The sequence below is a fragment of the Stylophora pistillata genome, chromosome 9 (genome assembly GCF_964205215.1).
Source record: "Stylophora pistillata chromosome 9, jaStyPist1.2, whole genome shotgun sequence".
NCBI classification, from domain to species: Eukaryota; Metazoa; Cnidaria; class Anthozoa; order Scleractinia; family Pocilloporidae; genus Stylophora; species Stylophora pistillata.
Genome location: NC_142527.1, coordinates 20,755,201 through 20,780,135, shown reverse-complemented (window position 1 = coordinate 20,780,135; position 24,935 = coordinate 20,755,201). Strand labels below are relative to the sequence as shown.

Below are 24,935 nucleotides of genomic sequence, written 5' to 3'. Positions count from 1 at the left end.
ACGTAACCTAACCAAAGCGGTATTGTTTGTCGGCAAGTCAAAAGGGCGCGTTCCTCGATGTTCTGCATCACAATTTCTGCTATAACAACAGAAACTGGAGACCCCATGGCAGTGCCGTGTAAATGTTTGTAGTGTTTACCGTTGTACTGAAAGTAAGTAGACGTTAGGCAAATGTTTAGCAAGTCCATAATGTCGTCTGTCGGTAGCGGTAGTGGGTCGGTAGATTGTCGGATTGCAGTCTCTGTGCATTGTAATGCCAATTGAAGTGGAATACTTGTGAACAGTGATTTCACATCAAATGACACGAGTTTGTAGTCGTCCGGTATCTGAACAGTCTTGGTAGCGTCAATGAAGTCTTCAGTGGATTGTAGTTTATGTCTGGAATTGTCGGTTAGCGGTTGTAGTATTGTCGTCAGACGACATTATGGACTTGCTAAACATTTGCCTAATATCTACTTATTTTCAGTACAACGGTAAACACTACAAAAAGTTACACGGCACTGCCATGGGGTCTCCAGTTTCTGTTGTTTTAGCAGAAATTGTGATGCAGAACATCGAGGAACGCGCCCTTCGACTTGCCGACAAACAATACAGCCTTGTTTACGTTACGTTGACGACATCTTCACCGCCGTTCGACACGACGAAATTGACGGATTCCACCGCCACCTTAATGAACAAAACACTGACATACAGTTTACCAGAGAAGTCGAAGAAAATGGCAAACTTCCTTTTCTAGAATGCCTGGTAAGCCACAACGACAAGTCATTACGGACGACAGTTTACAGGAAACCGACACACACCGACAGATTACTTGACGAGTCATCCTACAACCCTGCATCACACAAAGTCACAACTATCAGAACTCTAACACGACGCGCACAACTAGTATGCGACTCGACAGACAGCTTATCCGACGAGAACAAATACCTTCACCGTGTTTTTACGAAGAACAACTACAACAACGACTTCATCCGACGAAATACTCACCGACCCACTACCACTACCGAAACAAACGACACCGCAACCCCTACGACTACAGCAACCATACTGTACATAAAAGGCATGTCTGAAAACATCTCGCGCATCTTACTACCCTTCAATATCCGCGTGGCCCACAAACCCATCACCACACTACGTCAGTTACTAACTAACGTTAAAGAAAAAAACGAACCGAGGAACAGACAGGGAACGATTTAAAAGATCAATTGTTCCGACTGCCAAGCCTCCTACATCGGTGAGACTGGCAGAAACCTCACAACAAGACTGACTGAACACAGACGGGCGACGAGGAAAGGTGATGTCAGCAATCACATTGCTGAACACCATCGACTTACCAACCACAACATTGACTGGGACTCTGCGCAATGCCTAACCTACAGCACTGACTATTTTCAACGACTGACTCTGGAAAGCTGGTTTACTAACTAAGAACAGACTCCCCTAAACAGAAGTCAACAACTACCCGCTCCATACAAACGACTCATTCACGACATAAACATCACAAACGACCGAAAAAAAAAAAAAAAAAAAAAAGAACGCCTAACTTTACCGACAGATCGAAACAAACCAATCACGACCGACTTACGTCACTTGAGTCTTACAGCCAATAACATCACGGCAAAACCAACCGATCATTTCACACGAACTGGAATAAGAACATTCTACTGACAACAATCATTCACTTGACTCTGATGATGACTTCCGCACAGGTTGTCGAAACGTCAGTCACTACCACCGACAACAGTCCTTCTCAGGACTACACTCACCCGGACGATCAGACTACACCTTCACATGTTAGATATTACTCAACATTATTAGTACGCCGATTATTACTTGCTGCTTATTGTCGTGCATTGAAATGACCATTTTCACCCAATTGGCTGTGATTTCCCTATTAGAAATTTGCTCAATTATGAAATAAATCCTCTAATAACGAAGCCTATAATGCATTTACACTCTTTTTTTTTTATAACAACCTATTTAATAAGAACGTCGAGGCTGAGATTAGCCAAAATTTTAAGAACGTACTAAAAACATTCCTCAGGCTGTATATTATCTAACAAGCATAAAATCAAGGTAACAAATGTTAATTAACCAAAATACTTAAGGGCATGTTTTTTTATAACATTAACACTGATTTACTGAAATAGTTTACATGTATCATGTGATTTAAGAACATCTTAGTCATCTTTAGAACGTTTACAGACTCAAATCGCAAAAACGTATATGACAACGTTCAGCCTCAGCTCCAAAATTAGACGTTCTTATAAAAAAAAGAGTGTAAAGGGAATAAAGGGACCGTTAACATTTTCCTTGAGAATATTTCCAGTTCCCGCTCTTGACACTACTTATGAATTTGAACCAGAACTATTTCGGAAGTTTCAAATCAAAGCTACTCATGTTGGTTAAAAAAAACAATTTCTATTGTACCGCGTAAAGCTATTTTTAGTTTCTAGGCATTGCATTTATTTACCCTTTGTCAGGACCTATCAAGTCTTAAACAATGTTTGGTGGAAACAGTAATTTGTGGTCATTGACACTTTTTATTCACAACAGGTTCAACGACTCCATGCCCCAAAGGCCAGACTGGCGTTTTTCCGAACTGCACAGGTACCAATAAGCTCTGCCTTGATTGACTTACTCGTTAATTGATCGGCAATTGGTCGAAAAACCTAATCATAATCGTAACATAAGCATTTCTGGGATTTTACATCATAATTATTATCATCGCCATTTTCATTGTATTTTGCACCATTAGGATCAACCCCATAAAGTATAATTTTTAACCAGTAAAATTATAGGAAATGAAGATTGCTAACACTGTTTCTATATTGCTTTGAACTACTGGCAACATCAGCAGTGCAACACCTAACGCTTATTCTTCGAGGCCAGAGATAGTTGTTGAAGAGATTGAATCAGAGAGTGTCAAAAACACATAATGAGAGAAATAATATATACATTTATCAATATCAAGAATAGCGCATCATTAGCGTGAGACTGTCTATGCTATGTGTTTATTTCAGTGTCAAAAAAAGTCGATTTCCCACTTGCTAAAGTTCCTGTTCCATCTGTTAAGTACTTGGATGATAACGAGAGCTGGGTGACACTCTTGTGCCAATTTGATTTTCCTAACTGGGGAAATGTATCGTTTGAAGTACAGTGGTTTGTGAACGGACAAGGCTATACTCCGAATCGAATCTGCAAGAGTAAAGACGACGATTGTGATAAAAGATCTTTTCCATTATCCAGCACTGAAAATGCGACTCCTCGTTTCAAACCTGGTGATAACGTAAAGTATCCACCTGTACCTAGCGTAAATTTAGCCGTCCTCGCTTTCCCTTTTTTTAGTCAAGGCAATACAATTTTGCTTTTTTTGCTTTGTGTTAATTTTCCCTGCTGTTGTATTATCGCCAAAGGTGATATATTTTAATCTATGTATCTTTTTTTCTCTAAATGGGTAGTTGATTCTGCTTTGGTAACGGCTTTCGTTTCTCTGGCTGTCTGTTTAACCTTTTATCTCTTTCACTCTTTTACTTCTTGGTTTTTTTTTTTTTGTTTTGTTTTGTTTTTTTTTTTGTGTGTTTTGTTTTTTTGTTTTGATAATCCACACGTCCGTGCCTGTATTTTGTTTGCTTCTTTCTTTTGTTTGTCTGTTTAATGTGCTTTTCGTTTCTTTGTCGTTCTAGCTGATTTCCTCTTTTCGGTCTGGTTTATGAAACAAAATTCTTTCTTCGGTCCATATAAAAAGGGAGAAAGTGCATGTGTTTTTATGTGTTAGGTGCGATGCGAAATACGAGCCAGATACAACAGTTATTCAAAAAATAATTGGACCCAGCCTGTGTCAAGCGCACTATTTTTTGCCGGAATTGAGGTGAGTTACTTTTATTCGTAAAGAGTGATGATGATCAAAACAGAAATCGATTATTTTGAATTTTATAATTGGTCTTAGAAATGTAAATCAAATTGCAGATCAGGCCAAGACAGTTGAATATTGAGGAGTGCGACATACAAAACACCAATAAGTATACCTTTCAGCTTCGACCGACCGTCCCCATCCGCAAACCAGACAGTATAACTCTTTCATTTGGCGCTCGCGATAGTGGAGAATATCTCGCACCTAAATGTAAGATCACTTTGGAACAAAGCGATGTTAACAAGTGGAAGAATGTCTCGGTGCAAGTTAAGTGTGATAACATCGATAGACCAACCAAGAAAGCTGCCTTCACATTTTCAGTCGCGGATTTGCATGATTTCTGGTTGTCATATACTCTTCCTAGTGTTGTGGTAGGTTTATAATAGATTATTTTTTCCCAGTCTCCAAAAGCCGATTCACACTGGCTTGTACTTTCCTTTTCTCTTTTACATGTGGCAAAAAGCCTAAATTTGAAGTAAAAATATGTATGGATATTAGTCCGCGGAAACTATCTGTTTTAAAATTGGAACAGTTGTCTAACAGCGAAGTTCAAAGATAACTGTGAGCTTTGAGGAACAGACAATTTACAAGGACAAATAAAACGAGCATGTTTTCCCGCCAAATGGAGAGTATTGTGTTTATAATTCTTCAAGTATTTTTCAATTGTACGTATAAAATGTTCACGAACAGTTTACTGATACTGGATATTCCTCGGATATTCCTCCGATATTCCCCAATTTTTGTTGGGTTATATTAGATCACGTGATGCCTTTAGACCGATGACGCGCGAGCAATATTACTCGATGATTTACAAATCAGCAATAGCCTCCATTTTGCACGAATATTTGACCGCATACAGCAAACAGTTTTTCATAGAGTGGAGCTCGAGGAAAACTCTGAGACTCGTGAAAAAAGCACAAAATTAATAAGTTATTTCCGTAACTAGGCGTGAGGGCCGTGTTAGGGAATATTTTCCCGTGGTCGTGGCAGTGCTAGGTCTACATAAACGGCAGCGCAGCGTGGTCTGTATATGAACGACCTACAGCTACTACTAAGCAATTGAAGACTTAATCAAGAACGAGCTTCTATACCGGACTTCCTTTTGCGGTCTTCACCATAAGTAAAAGTAGTCAAAACATTTCTGCCTCCTTAGATCACTTACCATAGTTTTTCATAATATCTCATCAATTTTCTCTCTATGACATAATGTTTGTATTGCAATTTATCTTCGTTAAATATGTGCACATTCATCATTAAAATCATCGATATTTTTTAGTTGACAAAGATTGAAACACCTGTAAACCTCTGCCAAGCCACGGGCGACCCACACTACACTACATTTGATGGAAAGTATGTTATCTCGCTCTTCGAATCATATAACTATTTCGTTTTTAATCGCCAGGTTTATCTAAATCTAGCTAGCTGGTCCGCATTATGTCAGTTCGTTTTGGGTCTTCAACGACTTTAATTTTATTCAGAATATTTGTTACATCGTTTTCTCACATCCGTCCTTAAGTGTTCCACTGGCCGTGAGGCTGACAGATAAATATTCTTAAATGTTTTTTTTCTTTTTTTCAATAAAAAGCAATTTATGAGCTTTACACGAGTGAGTTATTAGAGGCTGAATCGGAAAACTACGTGTGTCGCGGTGTGGTGGCTATTTTGACTCTTTAATTTTTTACTCGTCATTCCCTTTTTTTTTATTTTGCACTTTTAAAATGCAATAAAAAAAAAAAAGAGAAAAAAAAGAGAAAAAGAACAGAAGGAGGAAAAAGAGGACAAAGGTTAGGCGAGAGGCAGTCTATGATTAGATTAAGTAACGTTAAAGCGATGTTTGCCGGGATGAACACCCCCAAGATTAATTTGAGCTGAAGCTGTCGTGTCGGAGTAACGATAAGGAAGGAAGATGCACATTGGGAAGTGGAATCCAAGTAGCTAAAGATTTCATCCTATTTTCCAGGTACTACGACTTCTACAGACCTGGTGATTATGTTTTGTATCGCAACTTGGAACGATTCTTTGAGGTAAGATCATTATCATAGTCCTCTTTTATGGTGCGAAAAAAGTTTCAGCGAGTTTCAGCCGGACCTTGAAGTATTCAGTGATGTTTATACCAAATTTTAGAACATATTTTTGATTATCTGGAACCAGACACACGGACTTTTTTGTTGAAATCTATCGCAGAGTGTATGTCTTCTTGATTTGAAGGTTTTTTAGAGTCGTTAGGATCATTCGTTGTTTCGTCCTTTTTTTGTTTTTTGTTTTTTTGTTTTTGTTTTTGTTTTTATTGCGTATTTCGCAGAAACACATAAGATTGTGTTTGAAATCGAAAACTTAAATGTTTATTTTCATAAATTGATTTTTCCATAATCAAACCAGTAAGGCAAGATTTTGCGAACAGAAGGTACACTTTAGCAAGTGAAATTACAACGCACGTGAAATACAACAAAACTTACCGACTGTTTCGGGCTTAGAGTGTCCAACAACAACAATTTACGGTAACAAAATATGCTAGTACGAATACAACTAGTTCTCCTTCGAAGAGCTCATAGTAGATTTCCTATATGTTTGCGTCAAAACCTAAGCACGCAATGAGAGCTACAGGTTTTTTTTTTTTTTTTTTTTTTTTTTTTCTTGCTCTGGTTTGGTATTTCCCTGCTTTAAAAGCTCCTTTATAACCTCCTCCTGCTCAATTCAAAATCATGAACCTGGCAGAAATATTAAAAAAAGTGTGGGATGTTGGACAGAAGATGAAACATATTTGACTTCGTATCAACCGTGCTTTTGGACTCTGATAGATCTGAGACAGCTAGCGATGAGTCACAGAGCCTGCAGTATCTATTTCAATTTATAATGATAATATATCTGGAACACTAGATTACCAAACCAGAGTTTTACATACCCGTCTCGTTATGTCAATGATTCCAATGAAATCAATGTACAAAAGAAATGTTCAGTGTCAGGTAATGACCATTGCGAGAATACACACCTACAACTTAATAACCGGGAGTAAGCTTGTTACGGGAAAATTTCAAACTGAAGACCTTGCCGTATCTACGGTAAAACTACATACGCCAGTGAACTACACCACTGTATCACGTATTCTGCCAAGAACCACACTTAAATAGGGGAAAATTGGTTCTCAGAACCCTATAAAGTATATCAGTACAGTTGCGTCACAACTTGATGAGAGAAATTTTGACCGATTTTCAAGGTAAAACGTCAACTGGAGTGCATACAGGAAAGAGAGCAAAGTGCTTCAAAATAGTTCACACATGTTCGGCCCTTGGTAAATAAAACGCAAATACTTCGAAATGTACTATTCAGAATATTTTAATCTTCGCCTTCGCTTTCGACAACAGATATTTGCCTTCTGGGGAATTTATGGATGAATTGAACTTTACAGGCCTTTTGAACATCTAAAACTACGTGAAGTAAACAAGAGTAATGCTACTAACAGAAACCACTCGATTGTTTACATCGAATGTCGTTGTAAACTGATTTACACTCGGTTGTTGATTGTCGAGTGAATCCAATGATGAGAAATACTAGGCAACGTTAACTAAATTTTAACTTTCGGTGATTGTTGAGACTACTAGATTTTCTAATTCAAAACTGTACCTCAATCTACTCCTTCTCTAAATGTTGATCTGCCTTCATCATTTTCAATCGCTTCGATAGTAGGAAAAAAGCGAAAAGAACCACCGCGCACTTGTCTTTCTGATTTGCATAATGCATAATCGGCTTGTACGCATTACCACCCACTATATAATGCCCGGCTCCGCTCTCGTTCTTAGCCAATCAGAGTGCACGTTAGATCGGCAACAAGCCTGAATGATAAAAAAAAAGTAACTTATACATCCCAAACAATGAAGAGCGCATTTAATAGCCCATTTCCGAATTGACTTTAGCCTCTTTTTTAAAGCGAGTCCTGGTGCTCATCCTTTCGTATGGTAATAAGTTTTCATTCACATGCAAATTAAACTAATTTTCATAAGTATGGTTGAGCACCAGGCCTCGTTTCGAAAAAGAGGCCAAACGTAATTCGGAAATGGCCTATTGGTGAAGAGCAGCCATGCCACGTATTTCGGCTTTTGTCTACTTTGAATACCGACAAACGACAATTTTTTCTCTTTCTTTTTTTTTTACGATATCAACAAACCACCATTTCTATCTTAGATCCATACCCGCTTATGGACCTGCTGGAGCGTGACTTGTAACTGCGGCGTAGCAATCAGGGAACACAACGACGTTATCGTTTTAGACACATGTACGCAAGATTTGATTCAGCGGAATGGAATGCCAATGAAAATACGAATTCCGAGTGGAAGAAAATTAAGAAAAGGGACGCATATCCTTAGCCGCCATCCAGGCGGTTACAGCGAGTACGAGGTAAGCACTTGCTCATAAGTTCATCAGATGATTTTATAGAAAACTTCTTGGAAAGTCTTTCCGTATGATATTTACGCGCGAGTTGGCGGTATCGGGAATCAAACGAGTGAACAAGTGAGATCTTTGATACAAACCGACGAGTGGGTAAATATCATACAGACGAACTTTGCATGGTGTATTGTACTTAATTCCTACACACGAAGATTCAATTCTTGTTCAAAAATAATTTACCGTTAAACAGGTTCAAGTCACAGGCTCCTGAATTGCTCATAAAGATGTACTGAGTGAATCAAACATGTTGCCTTTCTGATAGAAACATGCAAAGCACTACTGATAGCGAGTGATTAACATCAAAATACCTCAAAACACTTGATGCAAGAAATCTTAAGCTTGAGCAGGGTTTATAATATTCTCTGTCATTACGTCGAACAAAGTGAATGAACTCCTCAAATACATCTCTCATTCCTCGGTCATTATAAGTGTTACTCCCGTTCTTTTTCAGTTTCTTCTACCAAAAATTTGTCAAAAGTTTTTAAACCTCGCATTCTTTTCACTTTTGTTGTTGTTGTTGTTGTTTTTTTTTGTTTGTTTGGTTTTCTCAATGTTTTCTACTTGATCTCCACAGAACTTTGACTTGTGCCAAATATTTTGTCACTCATTTTATGTAAGGAATTTGAATCAATGAGAGCGGGTTTTGAATTGAAGTTTTCGCAGGTTTGAAAATATAACGCTGGAATTGGAGTATGAATGTGGATCGCCTTGATACGCGGCTTCTGATTGAACGTATCGTTTTCCTCACAAGTGAAAGATGCGATAGGCGCATTGATTGGCTCTCGGCTACTTGGTACAGATCGTAAATGTAAATGTATTTCTCTATGTATTCTTCGTTTTCTAAGACTTTAAGAGGTCTTAATTGAGCTGTATAAACACATAGCCGCCTAACATTTTCCATGTAAGGTGCGAATAAGAAGCACTCAAAGTAAAACAACACTTATGAAAGATTGTTGACCATCAAAATTAGTGCATGCAATATGCGTCTGATAAGATTGGTTCCGAATTTGGTAGGCTTGTGAGTTTTTGTAAAATAGCCAACGTAAAAACCTAATCTCTATCGGTCCAAGTTGGTTCATTCTTTCCCCATAAAGCACGATCTATGAGCGTTGTATCCCAACATATACACGAAAGCTACTTCAGAAGAATTTGCCAAACACAGAGGGCAAAAATACTGTTGGTCTGCTTTAATGTCCTTAATGGCTAAGGAGAGTCCTCACTTCAGAATCACCTTCGATGTATGCTCATGAAATTGAAGACAAAAAAATCAACAATCAATAAAATTCTCACGAACTGGAAAAGGAGATAAGGACTGCAGACCTTTGCGAACAAAAATAAAACTAACTTTTAGTTGATTTGGAAGCGAAATTCACCAAAAGTTCATCCAAATGAATGGAGTAAGTACAAGGGCCTGTATTCGTTTAGATCTCTCATTTTGTTTGTCTTTCAGTTTGCTTTATTTTATTTCAGAAAGTTCTACCGTATTTGTTTCTAATTTGTACTGAATACACCGCTTTTCTTTCTTGCAATCGCTTAATGTCGGTCGAAAGGTATAGTTTTATGCGAAATAGCAAAGATATTGTCCAGAAGTATGAGAGGCTCGGTATCGTCATAATCTCTCGTGGGACCATGAGTTAGAGACTTAGGTAAGAGTTATTCTTTTTTCTTAAGGTAAGACTTCCATCCGGAACAATAGTGAAAATACAGCATAATTACTGGGGAAATAACGCATATCTACAAGCGCCCCAGGCTGATCGTGGTAAAACGAAAGGCATGTGTGGAAATTTTAATGGTGATCCAAATGATGACTTTCTCGGGGGTGATAAAAAATTGCACAGTGGTCCAGATTCCTTTGGACAAAGTTGGAGGTAGGTATTTTGTACTATTTGATATTTACGACATTTTATGACGATCTTTTTACGTACATCTCTGAAGACCATAGAAGGATTTTTGACATAGCTCCGTCTGCGGCCTTTTTTATAATAACGAAGTATGAGAGGCTCGGTATCGTCATAATCTCTCGTGGGACCATGAGTTAGAGACTTAGGTAAGAGTTATTCTTTTTTCTTAAGGTAAGACTTCCATCCGGAACAATAGTGAAAATACAGCATAATTACTGGGGAAATAACGCATATCTACAAGCGCCCCAGGCTGATCGTGGTAAAACGAAAGGCATGTGTGGAAATTTTAATGGTGATCCAAATGATGACTTTCTCGGGGGTGATAAAAAATTGCACAGTGGTCCAGATTCCTTTGGACAAAGTTGGAGGTAGGTATTTTGTACTATTTGATATTTACGACATTTTATGACGATCTTTTTACGTACATCTCTGAAGACCATAGAAGGATTTTTGACATAGCTCCGTCTGCGGCATTTTATAATAACGAAGGAGGTCGCCTTTTATTGGAAAATTCTTCAATACGTATTACAATAGGCGTTAGCTGCTACAAAATTCCGCCACCGTTGTTTCCAAAATGCGTAGGTGATTACAAAATGCGTCGTCATTTCAAAATGCCGCAGAACAGACATAGCATGTTTTGTAGCTACAGCCCCCTATAGGAGGCGAAGCCGCATACGTTGTCGAGATGAGGGAGTTAGTGAGTGATTGTGACAATAATTACGATCCTGACCCAGTTTCCCAGAGCTACTAATTGTTCTTTTCGGAAGTATCTTCAGAATATCTTAGAAGTTCGACTTTCACACTCGATACACAGTTGAGTTCTCTCCCCTTGTGATTTTTAGCACATTATGTTTTCAGTTCTTGCCATGACACAATGGAAGACAACAGAAAGCGATAAGTGACATCTGCGCGGAGTTTTACTTGCAGAAATATCTTAATAGGTGTGATTGGTGCATCATAAAACTTGGGGGGGGGGGGAAATTTTTCCTTTGAAGAGAGAGCATTTTACTGGTTAAATCAGCAAATTGTGTAACTCCGACGAAATTCGTTTCAGTTCCTGCCGTAAGTGGTCACTACAAAAAGCCATGAATATCTCAAAATATTTTCACAGCGAAATTCAGCGACGCTTAATTAAAATTAAACTTTTCCGAGCAGAAATATCTCAATAGACGTGATCTGCGCATGATGTAAGCTTTGACGAAAATTTTCTTAGGGGTTGAGTCAGCGACTTTTGCCGAAAATGGCCGCTAAATTTGCGAAGCGAGCAAGCCGCCAAATACGGTGCCTTGAGTTATTCAACAGAATAATGTAACGAAGAAACGGTCGATCGGCAAAATGGCGGAATATCTTATGACTCAGAGTGACGGGAATTCGTAAAATGAATGGAAGTGCAATAGAATAAAAAAATTATTTCCAATTAACAGGCGAAATTAAAAAAAGCACTGGTAATCACCTTTGGAGCCCTGAGGATGGGGGAACCATGATGCTTTCGAGCTAGTTCCTATAGATTTTCATTATATTACTATTGTTATGATTACTAACATCGTATATGTTATTAATAGTTACCATTTAAATATTGGCGGAATATCAATAAGACAATACATTCTTGAAACATCCTTCTCTTCTGGAACAGGGTAATCATAAATATGTGGGATGTGGCAGGTTAATATATCTGCAACAATACCTTCTGGCGTCATCATAGAACCGTTATGGTTCTTTTCGATGATACAAAAATTGTGCTATAATAGTAGCCAGATGCAATCTTTGGCTGTCTATTTTTTATTACTAGGAGCATCAATAGTGAGACTAATCTGATCGAAAAAATAAATAGCATTTAGACATGATCCACAATTACTCAGAATAGTCATGGATTAGTGGACATCCGCACAAACTAATCAAACAAAAATGGTGCTCTCTTTAGTTACAACTAAATGTTTGTGAAAATAACATATTATGAATTCCAAACAACTACGCATGTAAATGACATTTAGCTTGGGAAAATGTTTTCTCGCTGCGTAGAGAACTCTTCAAAATACCTCATTGAAGAATTAAGGCTGATAGTTTCTAAAAAAGCTGTTTGGGGCTGCGTCGGTGGGTGTAACGAAATAATTTGGATATATCAACAAAGTTGAAATGGTAAATTGGCCACCGTAACGATTACAAAAGCTGACGTTTTGGGCGTTAGCCCTTCGTCGGAGCGTTAGCCCTTCGCCATTCGCTCCGACGAAGGGCTAACGCTCGAAACGTCAGCTTTTGTAATCGTTACGGTGGCCAATTTACCATTTCAAATTTGTTGATATATCCAAATTATTACATTGAAGAATTAAACTCACGCAACATGTAAATGTTCATTACGTGGTCAAACACTAAGAAGCATTTCTGTCTTCGAAATAACTTCGGTTTGAATAGGAGAACTTATTCAGAGATAAATAACATAAACATAATTAATTTGGTAATTTGGTTATATCATCTAAGTTCAAATTGTAAATTGGCTCTAAGTTGAAATTGTAAATTCGCTCTGATGAAGGGCTAACGCTCGAAACGTCAGCCTTTTTATTTGTTACGGTGGCCAATTTCCAAGTTCAACTTAGTTGATATAACCAAATTACCTTGTTACCCCCACCGACGCAGCACCACAGTTTCTTTAGAAACTTTCAGCCTTTCAACAACCTAATTCGGTTTATCAATTTTCTTTATCTTTTACCATTCTGAATGAACGTTATACAAAAAAAACAAAAGAATTAACATTCAAATTCTGGATTTGAAGGATATTTTTCGACTTTAGTAAGACCTGGAGCACGGCAACGACTAAATCATTTGGTAGGTTATTTGCAGAATGTCTTAGTTCCAAACGGTTATAGAAATTCCAACTTATATAGGTATACATGTAACCACATGTCTTTGATCTTTTATCTTAGAGTCGATAGATCAGAAAGTCTCTTTCATAAAGTACCAATTTGCAATGATTCAGGGTGCGATGGTTCTGTCTTCGATATGGACTTGTGTACGTGCGAATCGATTTCCAAAACCACGTTGAAGATCGAATGCGGCCAGGACATTGCACAGCCTCAGACTACGAATGCAAATCCACCTTTTCAGCCAGTTCCTCAAGGAAAAGTAAACCAAAACGGAAAGAGAGGGATAACCTACACGGACGATATTATTTACTTCTATGACGACATTGAGCCTGACCAAAAATCTCTGCCGCCTCGTAAGAAACGTAACGTTAACGTTAAGGTGTCTTTGGAAAATGCAACTGAGTACTGTACGAAGTCTCTTTTAAGCACAAAGGCCTCCAAGGTTTGCTTAGAACTTTCAAATGTCAACGTTAGCAATGCAATCACACAGTGTGCCGCAGACTTGCAGGTAAATTTTATTTCATTTATCTATTCTCTATCACGTTGGGTACTGATTCGTTTGAATTACCATAATAAGAAGTGGTAAATTTAAGCTCGAATAAAGGAATAATTCGACATGTCAAGAGGAACCTAACGACGGTGTAATCCACTAATAAGTTTTCTTTTACATGGTCTTTTACACAACTTTAGTGCAAAATTCATCATTTAAGCTTTATTGTCCTCGACCCTCGCGTCTCTGATAAGCAGAGTCAAACTCGTCATAATTATTGTAATATTTATCTTCATCGTTATTTCCTATAGAAAGGCGGTTGCTGTGAAGAAGTTGAACTCATTACTTAGTTTTTGCAATTTGTTAAATTATCTCTCCGTATAGATCACAGGTGACGTTTTCTGGGTGGAGAGTGCCTTTGAGTCATTGAAATCATCTTGTCAATTCCAAGCTGTCAAAAACTATAGTGCCTACGAAAAAGATGAAAGTGGAAATCTTGTGCCCCCGGCAAAGATTACTCAGCTGTTGTGTCCGAACGACTGCAGCTTCTAAGGAAATTGCACGAACGGTACTTGTATTTGTAATGAAGGATATGTCTCTGCCGACTGTTCCATGAGATTCGATGAAATTCCTCAAGTGTTCAGGTAACTCCTGTATTTTACGTTGTGACTACTTATCTTCGGAATAATAGATAACTGTTGCTCTTTTAATTCCCGTCAGCTGAATGTATTTGAAAGGTGACACAAGCGGAGTTCGGGAAAAAAGTGATGAGAAGAGAACTGATGATACCTACACAAATTCATAATATCCAAAATTCCTTTTTATACTTTGCCGTAATGTTTGAAATCACCGCTTTTCCTTTTGTTGGTCACTAAGTTCGTTGTTCAATGACCCTTATCCCTGTGATACGAAAACAATGTTGCAACAACAAAGAGAAGACCAAAAACCAAAAACCAAAACAACAACAACAACAGTGAAGTTAAGGTCTCATTAATTTTTCTTCACCCTTCAGGTTATTGGATGAAGGCCTTTGTGATATCCTTGCTAGGCTATGCATGAGAACTATTGTTTTTGGACAGTACTTCTTAAGCTCAGAAAATTTGACATGCCACGTCAAAGAGTTCAAGGTGAAAGTGGATTTTATTTTTCCATGTTTTCTAGGTAGATGGGACAGAGATACTAGGTTTGGTTATTCTAGGACAACAACACCAGCAAATCAAATGAACGAAATTGAACTCACCTCACCTTTACATATTTTATTTATTTTATTCGTTTTAAATCTGAATTGCAACTTGCCGTTGTAACTTGAAACACCTATGCGGAAAAAGTTGTTTTCCAACATAAGAGAGAGGCTAGTTGCCATATTTTAAAACTATTCAGATTTTCTCGAGAGGTTGAAATCTTCCTAAAACTTCCGCAGAAAGTTTTTAAAGTTGTACATACATTCTCTAGTACATGATTGTCTGATTTTAAAAGGGCAATAAACTGGGAACTGTCAGGTACATGTCGCGAAAGAAAAATGCATTGTGGGCGATGTTTGAAGAAAAAAGTCTTCTATGGACTGATTCTTCGTTACCATATCGTAAATACGGAGGCTGATAAATGTAGAGCTTTGCCGGACACCCTATCGACATGACTCGCTTTGTTTACTGGAGAACTCGGACTGGTACAGCTTGCGAGACACTGACCAACGTGTAAATGTTTTTCGTCATCCCATTTATGACCTAAAAAGTATAAGACTTTGAGAGATTTGCAATTTCACTGGTATTAAGTTTGAGAGTAAATTTACGTTTTCTGCCGTGTAACATTTTATTTTAAGCCTTTTTAGACGTAAAATGGGAGTCAAGAAGCAGTAGTAAACAACAAATGACTGCGTTTTCAATTTCTACTCCCGCTTCCCATCATCATATAGATCCTGCTTTCCGCCTTCTCCCGCCCCCTATTCTGCCTGGCTCCCGCCCCCGTATCCACCTCCACAAGACAACATGACTTGTGGAATCTCGAGGTTTGGAAACCACTCCCATAGACCAAGTAATCTCATTGTGTTATTAGATCATATCAGGTAACTGGATACCGTCAAACGGGACACAAAAGTTTAACGGAAGCAAAACAGACTTGTTTGCGATTGAGTGTAACCTTCCTAGCCCTCCTGTCCATTTGGGCCGCTATCATCTCGAAGGAAAGCCAGCGGCAGGTTACATCGTGTCTGTCTCTAATGATGGCGAGCACCCAAGTCGGGAGCTTAAAATGATAACCTTCGACTCAGTGTGCCAATCGTGCAACATTTCACACGGATGTTTTCTTAAGGTGGGATATCAATGTCAAAAGTAAGCATAATCTAATATTCGGCACATTCTTATGAAGAGTTTCCATCCGAAGGTGGCGAGTCCCAAAATCTAGTCTTAACAATAGTTTTAGGTTCAAAAGATTATGAAAGTGAGATCATTTTTGCTCTCAGTTTATTGATCATTTTCTGATTTGATACCACGTACTCGTATCTAAGAAACGCAATCATGAAAATCAACTTATCTCAAGCAGATTTCATTTCAAATATGTTTGTTCTTGTATAGCAAGAGGCATGTCTAATCAAAGGCCACTGCTTCGCCAAAGATGATCCAAACCCCAAAGATTGGTGTCAGCAATGTATGCCGTCGACTGATCAACACGTTTGGACCAGAAGAAAAGGTTTCTCTGCTACTTTTCCTACTGTTTATCTAGTTATCAAAAGTCTGTTGATCCCATTGCTTTCATCAGATCAGCTGCAGTAACAATATAAATATCCAAGCCTCCAAATAGGATAAAAATGATGGTATCTTATCTTTTCAAGTTTCTAAATGCATATCGAAAATTGCAAATGAGTTTTTCGTAGTACTTCTAACACTAGGGTTTAACACAATGTATCGTCTGAATGTGGTGTGGTTCTTTCTTTTAAAAATTTTCAGTAAATCTACCTCCTAACATCACAACACCGACCGTGAGATACGCCCTTCTTGGTGAAGACCTTCAACTACAGTTAGAGGGTGAAGATCCTGAAAGAAGGCCGTTTGTAATATCTATGACTGACGGAAATCCATCTCAAGGAAAGCTGTCTGCTAGCCATATTCTCCACTGGAAAACTGAGACAAAAAATGATACAAACTTTTTCTTTCAAGCAACTGACGAGTGTAACGCCTCATCCACACATAACATGACTATTAAGATTGTGATCTGTCCTTGCACTGAAAAAGGAACATGTTACCCCGATCCCGTTCACCCACGAGGATCAGGAATGTATGTTTGCAAGTGTCAGCCCGGCTACGAGGGAAAAAGATGCGAGAAGGAGATAGATGAGTGTATATTGTCTCCATGTGTTCATGGTGAGCTTCACACTGTTCGGAGAATATTGGTTTGCTCTTGATGTAGTTGTTGTTGTTTTGTCTGCTCGTTGCTTTAATTGTTTGATTTTCCTTTTTGCAAGCATTATTTAAATATGATATATTTTCATGAGCGGTTAGATTCTTCAATGTCATTATAGAACCACAATAATCTTGTTTAAGTGTTTCAATAAAAAATCTTGTCTTCTCCAGGCTCGTGCAATGACGAAATAAATAATTACACGTGTACCTGTGACCCAGGTTACACTGGTCATAACTGCAGTGTAGATATTGACGAGTGCCAGCCTTCTCCCTGTATCCATGGTAAGTTCTCCCTTTACGAGAGAAACATTCTTGAATAAAACTCTAATTTAGGACCGGCTACTGCTGTACGTAAGGAATTCATTTGAAGCAGAGTATCCTCTCTAATCTGCAAAGAAAGGCAGCCCCGGTTTTAAACCAGTTTCCTGGCACTGCAGTCGCGCCTGTGGCCTGTTTGGCCAGTACCTTTCCCAGACACTTTTGAACACGTTGGTTTACCTTGGTATCGCATTTTCTCCTCCTAATTATTGTTATTAGGTAGCAATATTCAGAAAACTAAAGCGTAAAATCTTACTTGTAATGGTTCTTTTCAAGTTATGACGAACATTTAAAAAGTGAAGGACCGCAATGACTGAGGGTTTCAAATACGCTTTAAACAATTTATCAGGACTTCGACTCCAAAAAAATAATTAGGTGTGACCCCTAAAATAAACCTTATCTACTTAACTGAATCTAATTTCTATCGTTTTCTTTGTGACAGGAAACTGTTCGGACCTTGTTAATGGTTTTAACTGCTTTTGTCAATCTGGTTTCAGTGGCACTCAATGTGAACACAACATCGACGACTGTCCTTCCTCTGGTTGCGGAAACGGTGGGAAAATGGATTGAGTTTTAATTTTATTACCTGTTTCATAAATTATAGCAGTAAATGGGTGATTTATAGGGTCCTGGTCCCTCAAGGTAGGATGGTTCATGCAATCTAGAATATAGAGGCTAAAGATATGTGTCATTCTTAAGGATTCATAACGAAGAACGGCAACAAGTTGGAGACCAAGGTAAATCGTAAACCTACAAACACGGGCCTACTACGCAATTTTCAAAGGCACACAGATTTACGCTATAACAAAAACAACATTTATTTAAACGCGATAAAAATTACAGCGAAGCTGATGTGGTCGTTTCCTTAATAATCAACCCAATTATCGTAGTTTACCTAATATGGTCGTGTACATAAAAATTAACCTTATTAATTAATCTTGATTTAAAATCAACCTAATTGATCTAATTAACCTAATACGGTCGAATATTTAGAAATTAATCCAATTAATTTTTAAAAGAATTGTCTTGTTAAAACAATGGTTCATCGTGCAAGGGAACCAGATCAGACCAAGTAAAGTAGTTACGAAGTTAGGGGTGTGGCTAGACCCATCACTAACAATGAACACTCATATAAATAAAACTTGTAGTACAGCTTTTTATCACCTATATAATTTACGTAGAATAAGGAAATATTTTACAAAGAATCGATTAAAATTTTAATTCATGCATTAATTTATAGTCCTATCGACTACTGCAATAGTTTATATTTTGGGCTCCCAGAATATCAAATCAATAAGTTACCAAGAGTGCAAAACGCAGCGGCAAGGTTGATATTCATGGCTAGTAAATATTGTCACATTACTCCATTACTTTTTAAACTTCCCTGGCTGCCCATTCGTCAACGTATTTTATTTAAGATCCTTCTGATCACGTATAAGGCTGTTCATGGGCTTGCGCCTAATTATATACTAGAATTAATTAAGTTAAAAACCCTCGGAAGGTACAGATTACTATCTTGTAATGATGATCTATTACGGGAATTTCCAAAAGGGAAGATGTACCCCACACTCGGTGACCGATCTTTTCAAACAGCCGCACCAAAACTTTGGAATGTTGTTCCATATCATATTAGAAATTCAAAACCGTTGATTCTTTTTAAAAAATATTTAAAGACGTATTTATTTAAAGAAGCCTTTAGTTGTTAAATATCGAATTACTTTAGATTACATTATATATATTTTTGTACTTAAAGTACACTATTATACATTTTTAGATATTTTATTGACATATGTTTAGCATGTATATTAGTTTATTATTAGCGTTTTTTCTTTTTCTACTTGTTTTTTTTTTTCAGTTAGATTGTTGTAACATTTTAGTTTCTGCGCTGATGAAAATGAATATTGATATTAGCGCAATATAAATTAATTTATAACAATAATTGTCCTCTAAGCATCAGGCATTCATCGATGAATGTAAACGTCTACAATCTACGGTATGTTTACTCACCTTGGATATCCAAGTTCGTTGGTAAGTGGCATCATTGATGAATGTGATTATCCCCCAACTAGAGAGGCTAAGACGAAACGTGTTACTGATGAAACATTTAGAACCAGCATCCCGTTTAAAGATCAAACCTCAGCGAACTCAGTTAAAAGCAGATGAGAGATCTTAGTTTAAAAATTGGCATTGATGTACGACCAGTATTCACCAGCAAGAAACTTTAGCATGATCTTAAGTTTAAAGAAATCAAGCCACCTATTGTAAATCAGCACAGCGTTGTTTATTGTTATAAATGTAATCTGTGAGAATCAAATTATGTCGGATATACGACACGCCATCTATTTCAACGCATTGCTGATCATCGATATTCTGCCATTCGTCATCATCTGAAAGATGCTCATGGGAACGTTAACTTACTCAATGAGAGCCAATTTCTGGTGCTTAAAAAATGTAGCACGAAATGGGATTGCCTGGTCAACGAAATGTTGTACATAAGAACAATAAGACCTAACTTAAATGCCCAGAGTGACTCCACTAAGGCTACGCTCTTTGTTTGACTCTCGATGACTATTAATTTATTCATTTTCTCATCTATATATATCTTAGTTTTGTTATTTCATTCTCACTTGATAATGACGTTCGGGAAACGTCGAAACGTCGTGTAATGTTTTCCAATATTTTATCGCATAGTTTTATTGTAAAATGTAGTTTTTTCTGTTCTTTTTCATTTGTTTTACATCACTTACTGCATGTGGTTTTCACTTTTTGCGAAATCGTTGTTTATGCAGGTACTTGTGTCGATCTCGTAAAAAATTACACTTGCCAATGTAATGTTGGATTTAGAGGCCAGCATTGTGATGTGGTCAACCAGAACTGCACGAGCGACGCATGCTTTCCTGGAGTTCGCTGCATTCAGAAAACAAACACTATAACATGTGACCCTTGCCCCACCGGATACTTTGGTGACGGAAAGAATTGCCAAGGTATGACCGACTTAAGTATACTTTGGCTAATCCTAGTAACGACGCTGAGGATAGGATACTTAATGAGGGCACAATGACAAATTTAAGTACTGAGTTACTGGGGACGCACTTTTACAAACGAGTTTTGGCAACTTTGTTTGGGTTATATTCGGCAAAATAACAACTTGTTTCTACCAAATTAGAATCTCAACAGTATGTTGTAAATTTTCGGCTTTGTTGATCCTGAATCCCTAGCTTCGCATTTTTAGTTGAGAAGGTTCTACCTCAGTTATAGATCAGTAAGTACAAACTCAGTATTCACAAAATCCTTGAAGCAAATTTTGATTTATACTTTTAATGGTCATGAACCATGCAATTTAATCACTAATTGTCTATAAGAAATATAGAAGAGGACACTGAAACATCATGAGGTCATTCCTGATCCCTCTATTAGCTACTATTTCTATTTAGAAGTTTACTTGATACTTTCCACCATTATAGGCTTTGTCTCTTGCATGTGTTTGTTGATTCTCTTGTCCGCCCATTTTAGATATCGATGACTGCATTAATGTTACATGCAAAAACGGTGGTTCGTGTATAGATGGAATAAATAATTACACGTGCTCGTGCCAATTAGGATATACTGGAGATTGGTGTGAGAGAGGTAGGAATCTAACAATTAATTATCATATGGATAGGAGTATTTTACCAGGAACTAAAACACTCGTAGAATCAATACGACCACTACAGCCGAGAACCGAGTGGCGCATTTTTCCTAAGTAAGACGAGCGGTCATATTGAGCAAAGATGTCATGATTTCGCCTTTTAACCTTTGCTGAATGAAATCGGTTTGTTCATTGTTTGAAATGATGGCCGCCGCAAGATATGCTGTCGTAAGTGATGATATCTCACTCTTTGCAGCGATCACTTTGAGAAATTGATCCTGCCACTCGAACATAAAAACCAGATCTTCTCACCCGTGACTATTGTAAAATATCTTCCACGTACATGGGCCTGAATAGACGAGGATACCGTTGTGGCAAAAAAAAAAAAATTAACCATTTATATTTTTACGTTAATAACTTACGATGACTTCCTTTAATAGATAAAAGCTGGTAGTTTCTAAAGAAACTGTTTGAGGCTGCGTCGGTGGGGGTAGGGAAATAGATTTGGATGTATCAACAAAGTTGAAATACTTATGATGCACGATCCTCGCAGTAGAGAGCGCTATTTATGCAATAGCGAAAATCAGACCTGAAAAAAATCAGGCCTGTACGGGATTCGAACCACTGACCTCTGCGATACTAGTGCAGCGCTCTACCAATTGAGCTAACAACTGGGAGCAGGCCGTTAAGTTGATTCGTAATAAACCCGTGATGATAAATCAGATACAATGAATATATGAAGTTTATATATTTTGAGCTGCGGTTATAGATACGTATGATGTACGATCCTCGCAGTAGAGAGCGCTATTTATGCAATCAACTTAACGGTCTGCTCCCAGTCGGCTTGTTAGCTCAATTGATAGAGCGCTGCACTAGTATCGCAGAGGTCAGTGGCTCGAATCCCATACGGGCCTGATTTTTTTCAGATCTGATTTTCGCTATTGCATAAATAGCGCTCTCTACTGAGAGGATCGTGCATCATACGTATCTATAACCGCAGTTCAAAATATATAAACTTCACATATTCATTGTAACCAAAGTTGAAATGGTAAATTGGCCACCGTAACGATTACAAAAGCTGACGTTTCGAGCGTTAGCCCTTCGTCGGAGCGAATAGAGGAATTGTGGATTGTGTGCGCTTTTAAAGGCAGAAAATGGAGCTACGTTATTCGTGGGAATATGGCAACGAGAAAAACACGAATAAATTAGTGGAATGAAAAGCGTTCGTTGATCCCTGTGGGATTTAGACTGCCGGATTTGAAAGATGAGCTTTTGTTCAAGAGTTTTACGGCTTTCCGTGCTACCTAAGTGTAAGGAAAGACCGCAGATTGCCATATGTTGCTTAGAATGATCAGGCAAATTAAAATGTCTAGCGACTGGTTTCGATGTGTCCTTGTCATTCCTTTCCACGTCTCGAAGGTGTTCTCGGAATCGGTCACCTAGTCTTCTGCCTGTTTTGCCGATGTATATCTTTTTGCAATAAGTGCAAGTTATGCAATAGATTACATTGGCGGAGGTGCACGTGAAGCGATCGGTGATCTTAATGGATCGTTTAGGTCCCGATATTTTTTTCAGTGTTGTGAATGAAAGGACACGTTTTGCAACGTGCACGAGCGCATTTAAAAGTGCCTCGTTGGTCATTAGTCTGAAAAGAACTTCTGCCAAAAAAACTGCCTATGTTTTTGACGCGTTTGAATGAAATGAGCGGAGGCTGCGAAAAGATAGTGCTTGTTTCTGCATCGTTTTGAAGTAATTTAAAGTTTTTAAGACTGATGGTTTAACTGAGTGGTTGTGAGGGTGAAACGTGAGAGTGAATGGAATGCGGTCGGAATCTTCCTTATGCGACGTTTGTAGTGCTGAATGTCGATCAATAAGTTGGGCGCGGTGGTAACCCGCTTGAACGAAAGAAATAGGGTAACCCGGATCTGCAATATACCTGGGAAATTTCTGACAATTCTTTATCCTTTTTAGACATCAAAGTTTCAATCGAAGGCAACGGTTTGTACACTAGTGTGTATTACAAACCTACAGACTCGCATAATTACTTGTTATATTCGTCTTCGCATCCATCTCACGTTAAGAATTCCATTTCTTTTTCTCAGTTTCTAAGACTACCTCGTTTATGTAGTGATGACTCTAATTTCCCCCACAAATCAGAATCAATGAGCCAGTGTTTCGATAAACGTGGTTACCCTGTTTCTGTCGTTCAAGCGGGTTACCACCGCGCCCAACTTATTGATCGACATTCAGCACTACAAACGTCGCATAAGGAAGATTCCGACCGCATTCCATTCACTCTCACGTGTCACCCTCACAACCACTCAGTTAAATCCATCATTCTTAAAAACTTTAAATTACTTCAAAACGATGCAGAGACAAGCACTATCTTTTCGCAGCCTCCGCTCATTTCATTCAAACGCGAAAAAAAACAGGCATTTTTTTGGCCAGAAGTTATTTTCAGACTAATGACCAACCAGGCACTTTTAAATGCGCTCGTGCACGATGCACAACATGTCCTTTCATTCACAACACTGATAAAATATCGGGACCTAAACGATCCATTAAGATCACCGATCACTTCACGTGCACCTCCGCCAATGTAATCTATTGCATAACTTGCACTTATTGCAAAAAGATATACATCGGCGAAACAGGCAGAAGACTAGGTGACCGATTCCGAGAACACCTTCGAGACGTGGAAAGGAATGACAAGGACACATCGAAACCAGTCGCTAGACATTTTAATTTGCCTAATCATTCTAAGCAACATATGGCAATCTGCGGTCTTTCCTTACACTTAGGTAGCACGGAAAGCCGTAAAACTCTTGAACAAAAGCTCATGTTTCAAACCGGCAGTCTAAATCCCACAGGGATCAACGAACGCTTTTCATTCCACTAATTTATTCGTGTTTTTCTCGTTGCCATATTCCCACGAATAACGTAGCTCCATTTTCTGCCTTTAAAAGCGCACACAACCCACAATTCCTCTATTCGCTCCGACGAAGGGCTAACGCTGGAAACGTCAGCTTTTGTAATCGTTACGGTGGCCAATGTACCATTTCAACTTTGTTAATATATCCAAATTATTTCTTAAATAGAGTTGTGCAAAAACATGAAATCAACCTTCCATTTATTTTCAAGAGTGAGGTCTCGTTTTAAAACTCCCATTCTAAAATAATGCCGAAACTACGATTTTGGCATCGATTGTCACCAATGATAGCGTATAAAAAAACTTTTTCAAAGAATATTCTAAGATTTAAACTGATTAGGTAAAATTTTCAGTTTTTGAACACAATTAGAAATTAGTCTGGTTCTGGAAAAGGACATAGAAAAGCTTACCATTTTCCATCACGACAATTTTTCTACAACATGAATTTAAACCACATTCGTTTTAGCATGTTTACTAAATTACATGGCTAGCAAGTTTGCAATATCAATGCAATTATTTTTTTTTCCAAAATCTATAGATATTGACGATTGTGTATCTGCTCGATGTGACAACAATGCAACATGTGTGGATGGTGTCAATCAATTCAGTTGCGTATGTCAAACAGGCTTTAGTGGGAGATTGTGCGACATAGGTAAGAAAAACATGGGAAATGAGCTTTCAGCTTTAGCTTTGAAATTTTCACAAATTGCCCGAGAAGTCTATCTGTGAATGATATGAAGAGCTCGTTTTCTGCTCCTTGTTTAAATTACCTTTAACATTTCAGACATAGATGAATGTGCCACGCTGCCCTGTAAAAATGGCAGCTGCCAAGATGGTCCCAACTCTTTCACGTGCACATGTCAAAGTGGTTTTACTGGAAACTACTGCGAAACAGGTGGATGCATATACAACTTCTTCGAAACCTTTCACCAGATTTTAATCGAATTTCCGATTAAAACCTACAATTCTCTAAATTTTTTTTCTTTTTCTTTTTGGGTGGGGGGGGGGGAATTGGAGAATTCACAACCTCCTCCTTGCACGTTTGAGAGTTAACATTTAA

General features: G+C 38.1%; 1 protein-coding gene and 1 pseudogene across 1 annotated transcript in view; both read left to right on the top strand.

The window, feature by feature from the left end:
- LOC111347618 (von Willebrand factor D and EGF domain-containing protein) overlaps positions 1–24,935 on the top strand; it is a 39,672-nt gene that overhangs the window by 5,254 nt on the left and 9,483 nt on the right. Inside the window, 20 exon segments of the mRNA XM_088733511.1 lie at positions 2,557–2,610; positions 3,024–3,289; positions 3,779–3,871; positions 3,970–4,284; positions 5,190–5,263; positions 5,874–5,937; positions 8,093–8,305; positions 10,028–10,224; positions 13,176–13,623; positions 13,990–14,249; positions 14,618–14,732; positions 15,658–15,912; positions 16,176–16,290; positions 16,548–16,961; positions 17,172–17,282; positions 17,761–17,871; positions 20,108–20,302; positions 20,832–20,945; positions 24,414–24,527; positions 24,660–24,770. Coding sequence (XP_088589637.1) covers positions 2,557–2,610; positions 3,024–3,289; positions 3,779–3,871; positions 3,970–4,284; positions 5,190–5,263; positions 5,874–5,937; positions 8,093–8,305; positions 10,028–10,224; positions 13,176–13,623; positions 13,990–14,249; positions 14,618–14,732; positions 15,658–15,912; positions 16,176–16,290; positions 16,548–16,961; positions 17,172–17,282; positions 17,761–17,871; positions 20,108–20,302; positions 20,832–20,945; positions 24,414–24,527; positions 24,660–24,770 — 3,639 coding nt within the window.
- LOC148723754 (uncharacterized) lies at positions 18,356–19,986 on the top strand (annotated as a pseudogene).